At 43.7% G+C, this 19,831-nt stretch overlaps 1 protein-coding gene across 1 annotated transcript in view; it reads right to left on the reverse strand.

Moving 5' to 3' along the window:
- The window catches only part of LOC124805729 (juvenile hormone esterase-like), a 126,483-nt gene that overhangs the window by 47,152 nt on the left and 59,500 nt on the right, over nucleotides 1-19,831 (reverse strand). Inside the window, exons 5-6 of the mRNA XM_047266300.1 lie at nucleotides 14,758-14,963; nucleotides 2,274-2,439 (exon numbers count right to left, since the gene is read on the reverse strand). Of these exons, the coding sequence (XP_047122256.1) occupies nucleotides 2,274-2,439; nucleotides 14,758-14,963 (372 nt within the window). The remainder of the gene's footprint in view (nucleotides 1-2,273; nucleotides 2,440-14,757; nucleotides 14,964-19,831) is intronic.

Consider the following 19,831-nt stretch of genomic DNA (forward strand, 5'->3'; position numbering starts at 1 on the left):
GTTGTTAGCTATGCTTCTGAACATAAATAATGCGTTGGCGTCGATGTCCTAGGTTTTAACATATTTTGGTAAAGAGGTAAACAATTTACTTCATACAAACTTACAAGTAGAGACCAGCACCAAGAGACAATGTCTTTCCTGCTGCACATCTAAATTTTGACTTGTATTGTATGTGGAGACTACACAGTACTGCTGGTGTGGTAATGCAGGTAAAAGAAGTTCCCCTGTTTTGTTTCGTGTTTGGACAGCCTTTCGCCTTATATCAAGGACTCTGTGTAGCTGAGAGCCAACTGTTGCACAAATACCTAGCTTAACATTATCTACTTGGCCCTAAGTGCCAAGCTGTCTGAAGTTCCACGAGTATTAATTGAGTTTTGGGGCTAGTTTCTATCCTTAGAAGAAAACTGTTCAACGGAAATTTAATTAGTCAATTACAGAACGATCAATGAGGGTATACGATTTACCAATTACTTCAAGTAACTTCCTCTCACAGGATACTTAACGTTAGGGATTACAGAAGAAGGGAAGGTGTGCTGGTATGTACGTTGCGCCCAAGAGTGACGAAGTAAGTAGCTGCATAATGAACGTTTACTTAACAGGTGGAACGTACTCCTCAAACTGCATTTATACGTAACAGACATAAAAATACTAAGCCTTTATTTCAATACAAGCAAACGGTAATAAAATACCGATCACTATTATTAAGCAGAGATAAGTGGACTAAGGAACGCAACACGGATGCACAACTCCGTACACACAAAGATTCAAACTCACCGAGCAATCGAAAGCTAAGTTCCCCTCCTTCAACCAGTAAATGGTCCTTCTCCGCAGCTGAGTGGACAGCATAGACGCCTGCCATGCAGAGGACCTGGGTTCAATTTCTGGTACTCTGGTACTGCCAAGGATTTTTCTGAAGCCGACTGAGGAGCTACTTGTTCAAGTAATAGCGGCTCTACGGTCTGGCCACCCCTCCACACCCAATCCGCGTGGCGCCCAAAAGGCAGCTGGTACGTATCCCTTGGGCTCTGTGGGCCTTGTTAATTAATAACTGAGTCATGAAAGACAGCACATAACTTACAGCGAAACGAGTTATGAAAATTAACTGAGCACACAATATATCAACTAAATGGCGACTGATTAAGGACCAAGGTCGGTTCCATATGAATTTGCGTGAAATGATACCGAAATCATTATTCACGAGAACCCCGCACCACTCCTACCTATTGAGTTTACTCGTTACAGATAATCCAGACTCATAACGTAACTAACTGCGGTCTAAAAATGACTGTCCACGGGTGTGCACAAAAACAGCACATCATACTTCATTGACCACGGAGTAGCGATTGACTGCTGCGACTCGACTCGTCCAAGCCTCAGTAGGGTCTTCCTAAAATTTAAACTGTCTCGTGTCTGCGTACAGACAGCAAATAAATGTGGTGGGGGCGCACTGATCAATCACCAGGATGAGTTTGCTAGGAAGAGCAGGCGTCTCCTCCAACCAGAAGACAGGAGAGACAGCGCCTTGTTCTTTCGGGGTAAAATTTTCCACTCCATTCAAATATCGAAATTCTATATCGTCCTTACGCTTGGATTCGAAAGGCCCAACCACATGGCCGCACGTCTAGGGACACGCACCCTAGTATGATGACATAGTATAACGACAGGCTGTCGTCATCAGAGCTGGCTTCGAAGATTACATTTAGTTGTCATTCCAGGCTGCTACTTCAAAGCTAACACAAAAACTTCCAGATGAATTTCCCTGATTTCTTGCGTATGTAATTACATCCACATCGCCGGCCGCTGTAGCCGAGAGGTTCTAGGCGCTTCAGTCCGGAACCGCACTGCTACTACGGTCGCATTTTCGAATCCTGCCTCGGGCATGGATGTGTGTGTGATGTCCTTAGGTTAGTTAGGTTTAAGTAGGTCGAAGTCTAGGGGGCTGATGACCTCCCGTAGTGCTTAGAGCCATTTGAACCATTTGAACATCCACATCCATTCAAATGAGGAATTATCTACGTTTTGGACAGGTGGTCTTAAGTGCATCTTGTGCTGACTGTCAGTTGTAACTCAGATGACAATGAACAGAAACAATTTAGATTACCTGGCATGGAAAACATGAGCAAATGCAGAGAGAACAGGTGCTCTGCTGAACTTGACAAAACAAAAGCACAAGATTGCATGAGAGGTGTACTAATTGACGCCGTTCGTAAGTAGTCGGCTCCAAGCTAGTTGTGTGCTGGTGCTGCAGTGTGTTTGATACGTTGTGCACATACACAGAATAACGACGCCTCCATCTGCAGAGGTGACGCCAGTCATGACGGCGACCTGGTTGTAGCGGCCGTCCCTCAGGATGTCCCCTGGAGACTCGGTGACCACCGCGGTGTCCGACTGCGGCTCAATGACGGGCACGAAGGCGAGTCTGCTCAGGTGGCGCTTCTCCTGTGGGGAACAACGGGTGCTGCTGAAGGCACACTGCTGCACTCCAGATCGTAAATGAGAGTGGTAATGATGAAGTTTTCGATACGGAAGCAGTCAAGTGGGGTTACTAGCGCCAATATTAAAATAATATGAGTCGAATATTGGGAAATGCTTTGATCACTTTACATTTAGCATGAAAAACTATTTCAAAGCGTTAACACTTGTAATGCAGCCAAGTCAATGACTCAGTAAGATTCCAACGATACCAGACGCTATGGATATCATGTTATGTGTAAGCAATTCATACAAATAAATGTTCATGGAAACTTAATATTTTATGTGCAATTATTCGTATTCTATATATTTGAAGTAATGTTGAAGCATTTAATTAAAACTCTGTAAATTAATTTTATAAATTTTGTAAACTTTACCAGATTTCGTTATCGTCAAAGATATAAGGTCTTTGATTTAAATGTTATATCTCTGTTCTTCTTCGTTGTGTACATTCTCGGTGGAACAATAGTTGTAAGGACACTCTTGTTGGGAGAGTTGCTGTAACTGGAACTGGTGGTCTTTCGTAAACGACCGAATCCAGATATATTTTGTGCTACTAGTTAAATGATCATCGCGTCCTCTTGGGTAAAATATTTCAGAGGTAAAATACTTCACCATTCGGATCTCCGGGGGGGACTATTCAGGAGGATATCGTTATCAGGAGAAAGAAAACTAGTGTTCTACGGTTCGGAGCGTGGAATGTCAGATTCCTTAAACGGGCAGGTAGGTTAGAAAATTTAAAAAGAGAAATGGATAGGTCAAAGCTAGGTATAGTGGGAATTAGGGAAGTTCAGTGGCAGGAGGAACAAGAGATTTGGTCAACTGAATACATGGTTACAAATACAAAATGAAATCGCGCTAATGCAGGAGTAGGTTTAATAATGAATAAAAAATAGGAGCACGGGTAAGGTACTACGAACAGCATAATGAAAGCATTATTGTAGTCAAGATAGACAAGAAGCCAACGCCTACCACAGTAATAAAAGTTTATATGCCAACAATCTCCTCAGGTGTCGAAGAGATTGAAGAAATGTGTGATGTGATAAAAGAAATTGTTCAGATAGTGAAGGGAGATGAAAATTTAATAGTCATGGGGGACTGGAATTCGATAGTAGGAAAAGGAAGAGCTGGAGAAGTAGTAGGTGAATATGGAATGGAGGTAAGGAATGTAAGAGGAAGCCACCTGGTGGAATTTTGCACAGAGCATAACTTAATCATAGCTAACACTTGCCTTAAGAATCATAAAAGAAGGTTGTATATGTGGAAGAGTCCTGGAGACACTGGAAGACTTAAGATAGATTATATAATGGTAAGACAGAGATTTAGGAACCAGATTTTAAATTGTAAGACATTTTCAAGGGCTGTTTACTCTGACCACAATCTATTGGTTATGAACTGTAAATTAAAACTGAAGAAACTGCAAAAAGGTGGGAATTTAAGGAGATGGGACCTGGATAAACTGAAAGAATCAGAGGTTGTACAGAGTTTCAGGGAGAGCATAAGGGAACAATTGACAGGAATGGGCGAAAGAAATACAGTAGAGGAAGAATGGGTAGCTTTGAGGAATGAAATAGTGAAGGCAGCAGAGAATCAAGTAGGTAAAAAGACGAGGGCTCGTAGAAATCCTTGGGTAACAGAAGAGATATTGAATTTAACTGATGAAAGGAGAAAATATAAAAATGCAGTAAATGAAGCAGGCAAAAATGAATACAAACGTCTCAGAAATGAGATCGACAGGAAGTGTAAAATGGCTAAGCAGGGATGGCTAGAGGACAAACGTGAGAATGTAGAGGCATATATCACTGGGGGCAAGACAGATACTGCCTACAGCAAAATTAAAGACTCCATTGGAGAAAAGAGAACCACTTGCATGAGTATCAAGATATCAGATGGAAAACCAGTTATAAGCAAAGAAGGGAAGGCAGAAATGTTCAGAAATGATCAAATATGTGTGAATTCCAAAGGGACCAAACTGCTGAGGTCATAGGTCCCTAGCCTTACACACTAACGTATATTAACTTATTCTGAGAACAACACACGCAACCCTGCTCGAGGGAGGTCTCGAACCTACGGCGGGAGGAGCCGCACAATCCGGAAATGGAAGGGTATGTAGATGAAGTTGAAATGGGAGACATGATACTCCATGATGAGTTTCACATAGCACTGAAACACCTAAGTCGAAACAAGGCCCCGGGAGTAGACAACATTCTATTAGAACTACTGATAACCTTGGGAGAGCCAGCCCTGACAAAACTCTGCCATCTGGTGAGCAAGTTGTATGAGACAGGCGAAATACCCTCAGACCTCAAGAACAACTTATTAATTTCAATCCCAAAGAAAGCAAGTGTTGACATGTGTGAAAACTACCGAGCTACCAGTGCAATATGTCACGCTGCAAAATACTAACACGAATTCTTTATAGACGAATGGAAAAACTGGTAGACGCCGACCTCGGGGAAGATGACTTTGGATTCTGTATAAATATTGGCCCACGTGAGTCTATACTGACGCTACGACTTATTTTAGAAGATAGATTAAGGAAAGACAAACCTACGTTTCTAGCATTTGTAGACTTAGATAAAGCTTTTGACAATGTTGACTGGAATAATCTCTTTCAAATTCTGAAGGTGGCAGAGGTAAAATACAGGGAGCGAAATGTTGTTTACAATTTGTACAGAAACCAGATGACAGTTATAAGAGTCGAGGGCATGAAAGAGAAGTAGTGAGTGCGAAGGGAGTGAGACAGAGTTGTAGCATGTCTCTGATGTTATTAAATCTGTATACTGAGCAAGCAGTAAAGGACACAAAGGAAAAATTTGGAGTAGAAATTAAGACCCATGGAGAAAAAATTAAAAACTTTGATGTTTTCCGACTACATTGTAATTCTTTAAGAGACAGCAAAGGATCTGAAAGAGTATTTGAACGGCATGGACAGTGTCTTGAAAGGAGGATATAAGATGGACGTCAACAAAAGCAAAACCACGGTAATGGAATGTGGTCGAACTAAATGAGATGATGCTGAGGGAATTAGATTAAGAAATGAGACACTTAAAGTAGTTGATGAGTTTTGCCGTTTGGGGAGCAAAATAACTGATGATGGTCGAAGTAGAGAGAATATAAAACGTAGACTGGCAATGGCAAGGGAAGCGTTCCTGAAGAAGAGAAATTTATTAACGTCGAGTATAGATTTAAGTGTCAGGAAGACTTTATGGACTGTAGCCGTGTATGGATGTGAAACATGAACGATAAATAGTTTAGACAAGAAGATTAGATGGCTGAAGATTAGATGGCTAGATAACGTAACTAATGAGAAGGTACTGAATAGAACTGAGGAAATGAGGAATGTATGGGACAACATAACTAGAACAATGGATGAGTTGGTAGGACACTTTCTGAGGCATCCAGGGATCATCAATTTAGCATTGGAGTGAAGCGCGGAATGTAAATACCGTAGAGGGAGACCAAGGCATGAATACACTTAGTAGATTCAAAAGGGTGTAGGTTGAAGAAGGTACTGGGAGATGAAGAAGCTTGCACAGGATAGAGTAGCATGGAGAGCTGCATCAAACCAGTTTCTGGACTGAAGGCCACAACACAGTTCGGAACGTAAAATATTGCTGAATATAATTCTTTCAAAGTTCTGTAACTTAGTTTCATTCAGTAATCTTTGGAAGCCACCTGAGTAACACAATCCTTTCATCAGTTAATGTTTCTTCGTTTTAGGATAAGAACCACGATTGGCGACTTGCCGTACAGAAGACAAAAAGGCCGCCAACGAGATATCAGCTAAGCAATAACTTACAATTTTAGGTGTGGATGTCCGTTTCGATACAACACACCTCAAAAAATGATCAGTGTCTGGTTCTAAGACAGTTAGTTGAATATCAAGCACTGAAGGTGTGCGTTACACACACTAACATTATTGTCCGTGTTCAGTCACACACTAACGATAAGATATACCATAGTAGCAACTCCAAAATGTTACTGTATAAAATTTCTCTTTATAAAGGCTTAAAAAATACTCACGCAGTTTAAAATTTTGTATGAAAGAAGCGAGCCAAGCTGATCACTTACAACTAGGGTTGTAAATTTACCGTAGACTACCCTAAGTATTCCTACATTACGGTAGTTTTCCTCAGTTAAGGTCACACACCCATTAACTGTACATGGAGTGTGTAGCATACCGATCGGGCGTTACCTGACAACTATGTCTTTCTTTACATATCCGATCAGTGTCTTAGTAAACACATCAAATAACCTTTGTATCACCCCAGTTCTCAGAACGCCTGAAGATAGGCGTTGACTGTGGATACTGTATCACAGACACAGTCCATTTGACTGTTCAGAGATGTTACTAAACCCGCCTAAAGATGTAAACAACCATGCATGAGCGGTGCCTGTTAGACGGAGGGTCCAACAGCCGATCAGTTCCACCCATTCCACCAGTAAGGAGGTACACGGTTCGTGTTGTCTATAGTTCAACCACGTCTAGACGGTCAGTAACGCGGTTCGATAGCGTCCGTATTCTTAATTTGTGGCAGGATGAGCTCTCAACAAAGGAAGTGTCCAGGCCTCTCGAGGTGAACCAATGCGATGTTGTTCGAATATGGAGGAGATACAAAGGGACAGGAACTGTCAGTGACATGTCTCGCTCAGACCGCGCAAGGGTTACTACTGGAGTGGATGACGGTTACCTACGGATTATGGCTCAGAGAAGCCCTGACAGCAACGCCACCATGTTGAATAATGCTTGTCGTGCACCCACAGGACGTCGTGGAACGACTCAAACCGTGCGCAACACGCTGCATGATGCACAATTTCACTCCTGACGTCCATGGCGAGGTCCTTCTTTGCAGCCACGACACCATGCAGCGCGGTATAAATGGATCCAACAACATGCCGAATGTACTGCTCAGATTTGGCGTCACGTTCTCTTCACCGATGAGTGTCGCATAAGCCTTCAAACAGACAATCGTCGCAGAGCTGTTTGGAGGCAACCCAGTCAGGCTGAACGCCTTAGACACACTGTCCAGCGAGTGCAGCAAGTTGGAGGTTCCCTGCTGTTTTGGGGTGGCATTATGTGGGACCAACGTACGCCGCTGGTGGTCATGGAGGGCGTCGTAACGGCTGTACGATAAGTGAATGCCATCTTCCGACCGATAGTGCAACCATATCGGCAGCATATTGGCGAGGCATTCGTCTTCATGGACGACAATTCGCGCCTCCATCGTGCATGTCTTGTGAAACTTCCTTCAGCATAACGACATCACTTTACTAGAGTGGCCAGCATGTTCTTCAGACAAGAACCCTATCGAACATGCCTGGAATAGACAGAAAAGAGCTGTTTATGGACGACGTGACCCATCAACCACTCTGAGGGATCTACGCCGAGGAACCGTCGAACAGTGGGACAATCTGGACAAACAGTGCCTTGATAAACTTGTGGATAGTATGCCACGATGAATATAGGCATGCATCAATGCAAGAGGACGTGCTACTGGGTATCAGAGGTACCGGTCTCGCTGCATGATGGTACAACGTGCAATGGGTGGTTTTTATGGGCAATAAAAAGGGCGGAAATGATATGTACGTTAATCTGTATTCCAATTTTCTGTACAGGTTCCGGAACTCTCGGAACCGAGGTGATGCAAAGCTGTTATTGATGTGTGTAGATTCCTCTAAAAACTGGAAGCGGTGAACCGTCTAATAAACTGAGCGAGGATATACGAGGTGCATTCAAGTTCTAAGGCCTCCGATTTGTTTATCTAATAAACTACTCACCCGAAATCGATGAAACTGGCGTTACTTCTCGACGTAATCGCCCTGCAGACGTACACATTTTTCACAACGCTGACGCCATGATTCCATGGCAGCGGCGAAGGCTTCTTTAGCAGTCTGTTTTGACCACTGGAAAATCTCTGAGGCAATAGGAGCACGGCTGGTGAATGTGCGGCCATGGAGAGTGTCTTTCATTGTTGGAAAAAGCCAAAAGTCACTAGGAGCCAGGTCAGGTGAGTAGGGAGCATGAGGAATCACTTCAAAGTTGTTATCACGAAGAAACTGTTGCGTAACGTTAGCTCGATGTGCGGGTGCGTTGTCTTGGTGAAACAGCACACGCGAAGCCCATCCCGGACGTTTTTGTTGCAGTGCAGGAAGGAATTTGTTCTTCAAAACATTTTCGTAGGATGTACCTGTTACCGTACTGCCCTTTGGAACGCAACGGGTAAGAATTACGCCCTTGCTGTCCCAGAACATGGACACCATCATTTTTTCAGCACTGGCGGTTACCCGAAATTTTTTTGGTGGCGGTGAATCTGTGTGCTTCCATTGAGCTGACTGGCGCTTTGTTTCTGGATTGAAAAATGGCATCCACGTCTCATCCATTGTCACAACCGACAAAAAGAAAGTCCCATTCATGCTGTCATTGGGCGTCAACGTTGCTTGGCAACATGCCACACGGGAAGCCATGTGGTCATCCGTCAGCATTCGTGGCACCCACCTGAATGACACTTTTCGCATTTTCAGGTCGTCATGCAGGATTGTGTCCACAGAACCAACAGAAATGCCAACTCTGGAGGTGATCTGTTCAACAGTCATTCAGCGATCCCCCAAAACAATTCTCTCCACTTTCTCGATCATGTCGTCAGACCGGCTTGTGCGAGCCCGAGGTTGTTTCGGTTTGTTGTCACATGATGTTCTGCCTTCATTAAACTGTCGCACCCACGAACGCACTTTCGACACATCCATAACTCCATCACCACATGTCTCCTTCAACTGTCGATGAATTTCAATTGGTTTCACACCACGCAAATTCAGAAAACAAATGATTGCACGCTGTTCAAGTAAGGAAAACGTCGCCATTTTAAGTATTTAAAACAGTTCTCATTCTCGCTGCTGGCGGTAAAATTCCATCTGCCGTGCGGTGCTGCCATCTCTGGGAGGTATTGACAATGAACGCGGCCTCATTTTAAAACAATGCGCATGTTTCTATCTCTTTCAAGTCCGGAGAAAAAAAATCGGAGGCCTTAGAACTTGAATGCACCTAGTATAAAGGGCTAGCTAACCTTTGGAACATTTTTGTTCTAGATCATTATCCTACCCTCTGTTACTTAAGAATAAACTATATTTATAGCAAAACTGAAACTGTCAAAGTTTAATTTACGTATTCATTCTAAGATTATTGATTTGTATCGTGAAACAGAGGAATGTTGTAGTAAATCTACATCTACATCTAAATCGATACTCCGCAAGCCACCGTACGATGCGTGACGTAGTGTATCTTCTACTACTACTAACCATTTCCTTTCCTGTTCACTCGAAATTCGAGCGAGGGAAAAACGACTGTCTCTATGCCTCCGTATGAGCCCTAATTTCTCGCATCTTATCTTCGTGGTCCTTACGCGCAACGCACGTTGGCGGCAGTGAAACCGTTCGGCAGTCAGCTTCAAACGCCGGTTCTCAAAATTTCTCAATAGTGTTCGTCGGGGAGAACATTATCTTCCCTCCAGGGATTCCGACTTGAGTTCTCTAAGCATCTCCGTAACACTTACGTGTTGTTCGAAACTACAGTTAACAAACCTAGCAGCCTGTCTCTGAATTGCTTTGATGTCTTTCCATCCGATCTGATATGGATCCCAAACACTCGAGCAGTGTTCAAAAATAGGTCGCACCAGCGTCCTATATGCAGTCACCTTCACAGATGAATCACTCTTTCCTAAAATACCTAAAATCCTCCGTAACACTTACGTGTTGTTCGAAACTACAGTTAACAAACCTAGCAGCCTGCCTCTGAATTGCTTTGATGTCTTTCCATCCGATCTGATATAGATCCCAAACACTCGGGTTATTACCCGAAGTCAACCGTTCGCCTTTCCTACCATAGTTCTCAAGTGCTCGTTCCACCTCATATGGCTTTGCAACATCACGTCCAGATATTTAAAAACTTGTCTGTTTCAACCAGGACACTGGTAATACAGTAACTGTACATTACAGGTTTGTTCTTCCTTCTCATCCGCATTAGCTCACATTTCTCCGCATGTAGAGCTAGCTGCCAAATATCACACCACTTTAAATTTTGTCCAAGTCGTCTTGTATCTTCCTATAGTCACGCAGCTTCGACACCTTACCGCACACCACACCTTCATCAGCAAACAACCGCAGATTGCTGGCCATCTACTCCGCCTAATCGTTTATGTGTATAGAGAACAACGGCGGTCCTGCCACACCTCCCTGGGGAACTCCTGGCGATACTCTTGTCTCTGACGAACTTTCGCGGTCGAGGACAACGCACTTTGTTCTATTAATTAAGAAGCCTTCAGGCCACTCACAGATCTATGACCTTATTCCACAGCCTGCAATTGGGCACCGTGTAAAATGCTTCCCGGAAATCTAGAAATATTGAACCTGGCTGTTGTGGTTCATCCATAGTTCGCAGTATATCATATGAGAAAAGGGCAAGCTGAGTTTCCCCACAAGTGATGCTTTCTAAAACCATGCTAATTCGTGGACATAAGCTTCTCAGTCTCAAGAAAGGTTATTATATTCGAACTGAGAATTTATTAAAGGATTATTCAGGAAACCGAAGTTAGGGATATTGGTTTGTAATTTTGCGGGTCCGTTCTGTTACCCTTCTTATTTACAGCAATCGACCGCACATTTTCCAGTCGCTTGGGACTTTGTGCTGCGTGAGAGATTCGTGGTAAAAGCAAGCCAGGTAAGGGGCCAATGTCGTAGAGTACTTTTTGTAGGCCCGAGTTGTGATTCCATGCGGGCCTGGTGATTTATTTGCTTTCAAATCTCTAGTTGTATCTCTACTTCAGGGATGCTTATTACTATGTCGTCCATACGGGAGTTTGTCTGACGGTCAAATGACGGTATGTTTGTACGATTCGTTTGTGTGAATGATTTATTGAACGTGAAATTTGGAACTTCGTTTTCCGTTTAGCTACCTTCAACTGCCACACCAGACTGATCAACAGAGGACTGAACGGAAGCCTTAGAGCCGCTTATCGATTTTACGTAAGACAAGAATTTTCTAGGGTTCTTTGCCAGATCTCTTGTTAAGGTATGACGGCGATAGTTGTTGCATGCTTCGCTCATAGATATTTTTACAGTGACACGAGTATCTACTAATTTTGCATGTCGTCAACTGTGCGTTCTCTTGTGAACCGAGAGTGCAACAGCCTCTTCTTCTTCAGCATCTTCCGAATTTTGTGAATAACCGTGGTGGGTCTTTTTCATCCTTTATCCATTTTCTAAACACAAAAATCTGAAGACCACGATTTACAATCTTCTTAAACTTTGCCCTTAATTCCTGTACGTCCATCTTACTGGAACTAAGTGATGTGAAATCACTGTCTAAGTGAGATGCAGACATCCACTTATCTGCTCTATCTAGCACGTACACTCTCCTGGCCTTGTTGATTGATTCATTACCTTTAAAAACCATAGTTGCTGTAATGAGATAATTATAGCTAACAGAAATATATCAAACATCGCTTCAGTACTTCGTCGAACTTACATGAAAGATGTTTCTGTATTCGTAAACAATAATGTTCGCATTTATCAATAACAACATGAAACACACAGAAGCGCAGAATTCACGCGACCAACTAATTTTCAGTTTTACATTCTGTATGGATATAAAGTGCACAAAGGGCTAGCAGTGAATGATGTATGGTTTCAATTATATGCAAACTGAAAACTAAAGAAATAAGAAAACAAAGAAAAGTCGTCTGCTCCCATTTTCTCTCTTTTACAGTCATGTATGTTTCTTTCCTGTCAGTTCTACCAATACTACCGGTAATCCTACCATTTATTACGTGGCTTAGAGTAAGTTAAAGTTAGATTAAGTGGTGTGTAAGCCTAGGGACCAGTGACCTTAGCAGTTTGGTCCCATAGGAACTTACCACAAATTTCCAAATGTAGTGAACCAGAACTACCGAACCGAAGTTTTGCTAGAGTGTAACTCTACTTTCAGGCAAACGCTATGAGTTAATAATGTCGTCTTGCTGTCCGACAAGCTATATACTTTATGCTCGGAAAATAAATTACAATCGCTGAAAATGGAACATACTATAATAGAACGCCAGATGCAGTGCCTATCAATAGTTCCATTTGTCTCTATGTCATCGAACAACTATTCCAAGCCACGTTACAGTGACACCATGCCATCAGGGTGATCAGAACGAAGCAAATCGAGAGTGATAGGTGATTTTCCGTAGGCTGCTCTCCTAAAAACTCTTTTTCTCCTTTTTCCCTTAGGAGAAAGGAGTAGTAAATAATTTGATTACTTGTCACGTGTTCCGCATAACTTGAGACATAGGATGTCAGGATACACTAGTATTTCATTACACACGTTCTACCAACTAAGTTGGTCACTTCAAATACACAAATATATTCGAAATTGGTTAATATATCGTAAGGCTGATATCAGCTTCTCTCGTCGTCTTGATGACATTATTTTTTTTAAATGTCCGGTTTCGGTTCAACATGAACCATCCTCAGTTCTGAGAGAACCGGTGATGAGAGTAACCTATCCAGCTATCCGCGAATTTACATGATAAGCCACATCATGAAACAGGGTCACTGTTTTGAAATCGCGGCATTTTCTCCTAATGAGACGCAGAATATCGAAATTTGGCTCGAATGTGCGTACAGCCTTCCTACGTAATGCAGCAAAAGCATGACATCCTGCAGCATCGTCTTCCGGCTCGGTGACACTTTACACAACAAGGTGTCGGCACGAGTGAAAAAACTCAGAGCTCATAAGATCATGAGGTGTAAGGTGGATTAACTCCACCACAAATCTGCCCAACGCTACCGTCGATGTGTCACACCATGGGACTGCCATATACATCCCCTCATCCACGTATCACCCCCTTTTTGACGCTTTTCTACAGAGGTCAGAACTGCGCCACTCAGTGTTGAAATCACGCTGTTTTCTTATGGGTCGCCGGGGAGAACATTTCGGACATACCTCTGGTGAGAATCAACATAAAATGGCCGGTGTCATAAAGAGTGTTAGTGAAACCATCCTTTTCCTTGGGGCGTTCTTTTTCATATAGTTCGCCATAGTAAGTGACGCTGTATAGTCCAAAGTGCAACAGGACGACGTTGTTTACAACCTTTGATACTGTTGACATCCCCGAAAGATTCAGTGCTTCCCTCATGCATGTAGTGTAGCTCTGGTTTACACTGTGGAATCACTAAGCCGTTCAAAATTTGAACCTGATGTGAAACAGAAAAGGGTATTTATGCTGTTTCCTCCGTCCTCTTTCTCGATTCCTTGTGGCATTTTGCCGATTAATTCACAGGCATGTCCGTGTCGCATCCCCTCCCTCCCTCCCTGCCACCCCCCCTGCCACCCCCCCCCTTTTCAAGGCATCGTTGGCACATGCCACAGGAGGACGCGAAAACGGAAGGATGAAAGACTATAAACACCCTTTTCTGTTTCAGATCACGCTCAAATTTCGTTGAATGGTTCCTAGTGTCCTAGTGTTCCACCCCATATATAGAGCAAACATTTCCGTCGTGAATTGAACGCCTAAAAACAAAAAAAAAGTTGGTTTCACTCGCGCCTGAGGCCTTTTCATGTCGATTCTGATCAGCAATGTGGCCTAAATATTTCCTTCGTCCACCCGTAAGAAAACCGAATGTTTATAAGGCTATGAGTTCCGGTTCTGACTTCCGCTGCAGAGGCGTCGAGAGAAGGGCTGAGACTTCTGTGAGGGGCTGTGTGACGACCTTCCCATGATGTGACGCGTCCGCGATGGCGTTGGACTGTATGGTGGTGAAATATGGTGCCAATGTGGCATCATTAACCACTCTTACACTTCACATGAATTTATGAACTTTGGCATTTTTTTCGCTACTGTCGACACTTTTGTATCTGAAGCGCCGGATATCCCGGGAGTAGCGTCGCAAGTATTCTCGGCGCCCTTTTGCCACTGTCGATCTCAGGACACTGAACCCCCTAACAATTTCGGAAATGGAATGTTCCATGTGTCTGGCTACCACTCCGCATTCAAAGTCTGTTAATGAAATCATTTCACATGAATCACCTGAGTACAAAAGGCAGTTCCGCCAGTGAACTGCCGTTTTATGCCTTCTGTACGCGATGGTACCGCTATCTGTATAAATAAACCTAACTATACCGTGACTTTTTCTCACCTCACCTCAGTGTAGGCCTACTGAAAACAGTTTTTAGAAATGCAACTTATTCTGATAGTGGTTGCAGCTGTCACAAACGTTTAGGCTTAACGACGTGGATACGGTTGGACTCACGAAATCAGAGAGGGCCCTGTTGTCGTCTCTGGTGAGGTCGGAGTGGCTGGCGGCTCTGAGGAACGCCGCTACGGAGGCATCGTTGGCGTCCTGCGTCTGGAAGCCGAGGGCCGCCGCCAGACGGTATGCCTTCTCTCGGGGGTTGGCCTCTACGCCCCAGACGGCGTTCGCTTCGCCACTCTCCATGACCACTCCCCGGAACAGACCTGTAAAAACAAACAGTGGTCTCAATTAGTACGAATAATCACACTGGACAAAAAAATAGTCATGCCACGCTAATACCGTGTGTCACCATCTAAAGCCCTGATAATTCGGCGTGGAAGGGTGTCCACGAGTTTCATCATCCGTTATTCCATGTCCACCTCAAGTGACTCATTCTCATTGATGATTAGATTCTGTAGAGCTACCAGATTTCGGTGAAAATGACTGCAACGTTTCATCCACTGTTCCAAACAGTTATCGACATTTTCTATAAGGTTCAGATCACGTAATTTAGCTGGCCAGTCCGTGCTGAATCTGTCACGGGCTAATGATGAGGGCTGGTAAGCCGGACAGCTGGACAGCCTGGATGTGATTTTTAGGCGATTTTCCACTTCCAGTTAGCTAAATGCTGGTCTGGGTCCTACTTTTCACCTTGGCAACGTTTTACATCAGCATCACATTTGAGATTTCCTCTAGACATAGACACCTCGGGTACACAGATTCCATCCTGTAGGAACGCCGATTCTCTAGAGAACTTCCTCGTTCCTTATCTTATAAGTCCACCTTATTTTCAAAATTCTTTTGTATCACCACATCCCAAGTGCTTCGAATCTCTCCTTTTCCGATTTTACCACAGTCCAAGTTTCACTACCCTGCAATTCTGTGCTCCAAATGTACATTATCAGTAATTTCTTTCTCCAATTAAGCCCTGTGTTTTATACTAGTAGACATCTATTGGCCAGGAGTGTCATTTTTGGCAGTGATAGTCTGCTTTTTATATTCCCCTTGCTCCATCCGTCATAGGTTATTTTGCTGTCTAAGTAACAGAATACCTTAACTTCATCTTCTTCGTGAACACAGATCTTGGTGTTAAGTTTCTCGCTGCTCTCACATGTTTCTCATTACTTTCGTTTTCCTTCTATTTACTATCAATCCGTATTCTACACCAATTGGAATGTTCAGTCCATTCAACGAGTCCTGTAAATCTTCTTCGCAGACAAACGGATGTGAAACCATACGTTGTGTACACAAGACCCTATTCTCCACTCATTAGCCTATCAACAGAAGTGATCAGGGCGGGTAGCTGCACCGAACAGAAAGCTCATCAGACATGTGAAGACCCTACCTGGCTAACACCACGCTGCCACACATATCGTCGTAAAGAACAACATGCCCTGCATTAGATCTCCTCGGGATATCAGCCACATCGTAGGGCTACGTTTCGATCAGTTGCCAACTCTTCATCCTCAGGTGAAGTGTCGTAATCATTTAAAGTTCGTTCCTTTGCAGCAGCTGGGCCACAGACTCGTCTGCCAAGGGGTCAATGTACAGGCGAGTCATGTGTTCCCGGAAGAGATGTTACACTCGGTAGTAGAAGTGGAAGGGGGTCGGGGTGCCTGGTCCTGGTGCTCCTTGTCTCTTCCATTAGCTGCCGCCACCGCTTTCACATCAGGGCGCTACTGCTGTGTTTTTACTGATGCCACCTCTCAAGAGGAACCCAGATGGTAACCGCCGTCACACTTCACAAGATCGTCGTGTACTCATATTTCCACTGTATCCTTTGTGACTGATTTCCAGGACCCACTGGTACAGTGCAGCAGCTTTGTCTGTTTCAAAAGAAACATGCGGCCTTCTTTGATGCTGTAATTTGCCACTGCCGACTTGTCGGTTTTGCCGAGTTGGACGCTCCTCATGTGTTCCGAACAACGATGCGAGTTTACATCATGGTGCCTGGCCGATCTACTACCCGCCGTGCTCGCAACCGATACTCCAACGCCAGGTTGGGTTTTGACTGACTTCTAGGCACGTTTGACGTCACACAGGTACCACTAGAACATTCTATGTTATTACTAGAGTGTCACTTCGACAGTGACACGGTGAAATTGTTTCGGTGTGTGCTCACCGCCACCTACTTTCAATGTGTTGGAAACTTCTCTGAACAGATGGAGTCACCATGGATCTCCTCTGGTGCCAGGTATTTCAAAACCTATATATCGAACACTTCGATGAAATAACTCTCGAAACCGCGTGCCTGAAATATGGGGACCACGCATCCGTGGTTCGCCTGCATGGAGAGGAGAAACTACAAAAATTCCTACACCATTCTAATAACATACAATTTGAGGTTCACAGTCGACGTAGAACGGATGCAAATAGTTCGTAGACTTTCTGTAAAGAAGAACCCTGGCAGCATATTGGGACATTCCATCTAAAAGAAAAAGACACCATCAATTTCTACCTAAACACCACTATTTGCCACCATCCAGCACAATGCTAATCTGCACTCACCACCCTGGCACACAGATCGTGAGCCATATGCATGAAGGAAAAGTCCGCCTAGCGAGTTAGAGCATCTGCAAGAAACCTTTCTCAAGAACGGCTGCTCTAATGTGTGTGTAATGAAGAAAGAAAACAGTCCAGAAGGAGAAATCAAGCGCCTCTGTACACAGGGCCGCCCACAGCCAAGATAGCCAACATAATGGAGAAGCACAAGATAAAAACCATTTTACGCTCAATTGCTGAAAGCAAAAAATTAGAGCTACGGGCTCCTGGGGTCTATAGAATCATTTGCTTGTGTGGAATGAACAGCGTCCAACGCCCAGCGACGCATTTCGCAGCGCTGTTCTGGACATACGAGGAGCGTTTGCCTCGGCTAGAACAACATATCTTCAGTGGCACAACACAGCTTTAACGAAGGACATATATTTGCTTTTAAAGAGACAAAAGTACCGGGCTGAGGTCCAGTGGATTAGCCAGCAAGATATCTCACCGCCTTCGATCAGATTAAAAAGAGAGCGAATGGATCAACGATGAACTGTAACGGGTGTCACGGAAAGACCACCACGAAGAAATGCAAGGAACAAAAATGAGATTAACAAAAAAAAAAAAAAAGTCGGGAAGCAGACACTGGAAATGTGAGCACATGACGATATTGTCAGCTGAGACAGAGACTGCCAACTAAGCTCCGCATGGGTAGCGGCGTCAGCAAATACGGGTCAGGAGCGTTGTGTAAGAGTGGTAGAGGCAGCAGACGGAAAAGGCAGGCGACAATGGGACTCGATATTCCGACCCCGCTCTGCCCCGCTGCCACCCACCGCCCCTTCTGCAAGTCCCCACGACAGGCAGCGACATCTCTCCCATATGCACGTGATTGGCTCACTCATTGACACATTAGGCCTTCAGCAGAAGAGTCTGCTGACCAGAGGGTATAAAGGAGAACGTTACAGGACCGCGCAACGAATCCCTCCCTGTGCCAAACTCCTCGACCCAGAGTAGCTCTTGCAACCTATGTCCTCAATTATTTGCTGCATGTATTCCAATCTCTGCCTTCCACTACAGATTTTGTCCTCTACAACTCCCCTAGTAGCGTGGAAGTCAAGTAATGATATCTTAACAGATGTCCTATCATCATATTCCTTCTCCATGTCAATGTTTTCCACATATTCCTTTCCTCTACCATTCTGCGCAGAATCTCCTCATTTCTTATCATATCAGGGCACCTAATTTCCAACATTCTTCTATAGCATCACATCTCAAACGCTTCGATTGCCTTCTGTTCTGGTTTTCCCACAGTCCATGTTTCACTGCTACACAATGCAGTGCTCCAGACGTACATTCTCAAAAATTTCTTCCTCAAATTAAGGCCTCTGTTTAGTCCTAGTAGACTTCTCTTGGCCAGGAATGCCCTTTTAGCCAGTGCTAGTATGCTTGTGATCTCCTCCTTGCTCCGTCCGTCATTGGATATTTTGCTGCCTAGATAGTAGAATTCATTGACTTCATCTACTTCGTGACCATCAATCGTGATATTCAGTTTCTCGTTGTACTCATTCCTGCCACTTATCATATATTCGAAGTTCTTCGGTTTATTCCCAGTCCATATTGGGTACTCATTATATTGTTCATTGTATTCAGCAGATCATGTAATTCTTATTCTCTTTCACTAGGATAGACACTTTCACTCAGGATAACAATGTCGTCAGCAAATCGTATCACTTATCAGAATGAGATTTTCAGTCTACAGCGGAATGTGCGTTGATATGAAACTTCCTGACAAATTAAAACTGTGTGCCGGACCGAGACTCGAACTCGGGACCTTGCCTTTTACGTCATGTACTCTGTTGGTAGAGCACTTGCCCGCAAAAGGCAAAGGTTCCGAGTTCCTGTCTCGGTACACAGTTTTAATCTGCCAGTAAGTTTCGTATCACTTATATTCTTTCACCTTCAATTTTGATTCCACTCCTGAATCTTTCTTTTATTTCTTTCATTGCTTCTTCGATGTACAGATTAAATAGTAGGGTCGAAAGACTACGTACCTGTTTTACACCCTTTTTAAAAGGAGCACCTCGTTCTTGGTCGTCCACTCTTATTTATTCCCTCTTGTCTCTTGTTCATACTGCACATTACTCGTTTCTCTGTCTACAACTTACCCCAACTGTCTCAGAATTTCGAACATCTTGCACCATTTTACATTGTCGAACGCTTGTTTGAGATCGACAATTCCTATAAAAGTCTGTTGATTTTTCTTTAGTCTTGCTTCTGCTATCAACCATATCGTCAGAATTATCTCTCTGGTGTCGTTACCTTTACTAAAGCCAAACTGATCGTCATCCAGCACATTATCAATTTTCTTTCCTGTCCTCTGTAAGTTATTCTTGTCAGCAAGTTGGATGCGTCAGGTCTTAAGCTAACTTTGCGGTAATTCTCTCTTGAAGTCTTCTCAATTTTATGGATGATATTTTCCCGAAAGTCAGATGGTATGTCGCCAGACTCATACATTCTACACACCAACGTGAATAGTCATTTTGTTGCCATTTCTCCCAATGATTTTAGAAATTCTGATGGAATATTGTCTATCCTTTGTGCCTTATTTGTT

The sequence above is a fragment of the Schistocerca piceifrons genome, chromosome 7, assembly GCF_021461385.2.
Source record: "Schistocerca piceifrons isolate TAMUIC-IGC-003096 chromosome 7, iqSchPice1.1, whole genome shotgun sequence".
NCBI classification, from domain to species: domain Eukaryota; kingdom Metazoa; phylum Arthropoda; class Insecta; order Orthoptera; family Acrididae; genus Schistocerca; species Schistocerca piceifrons.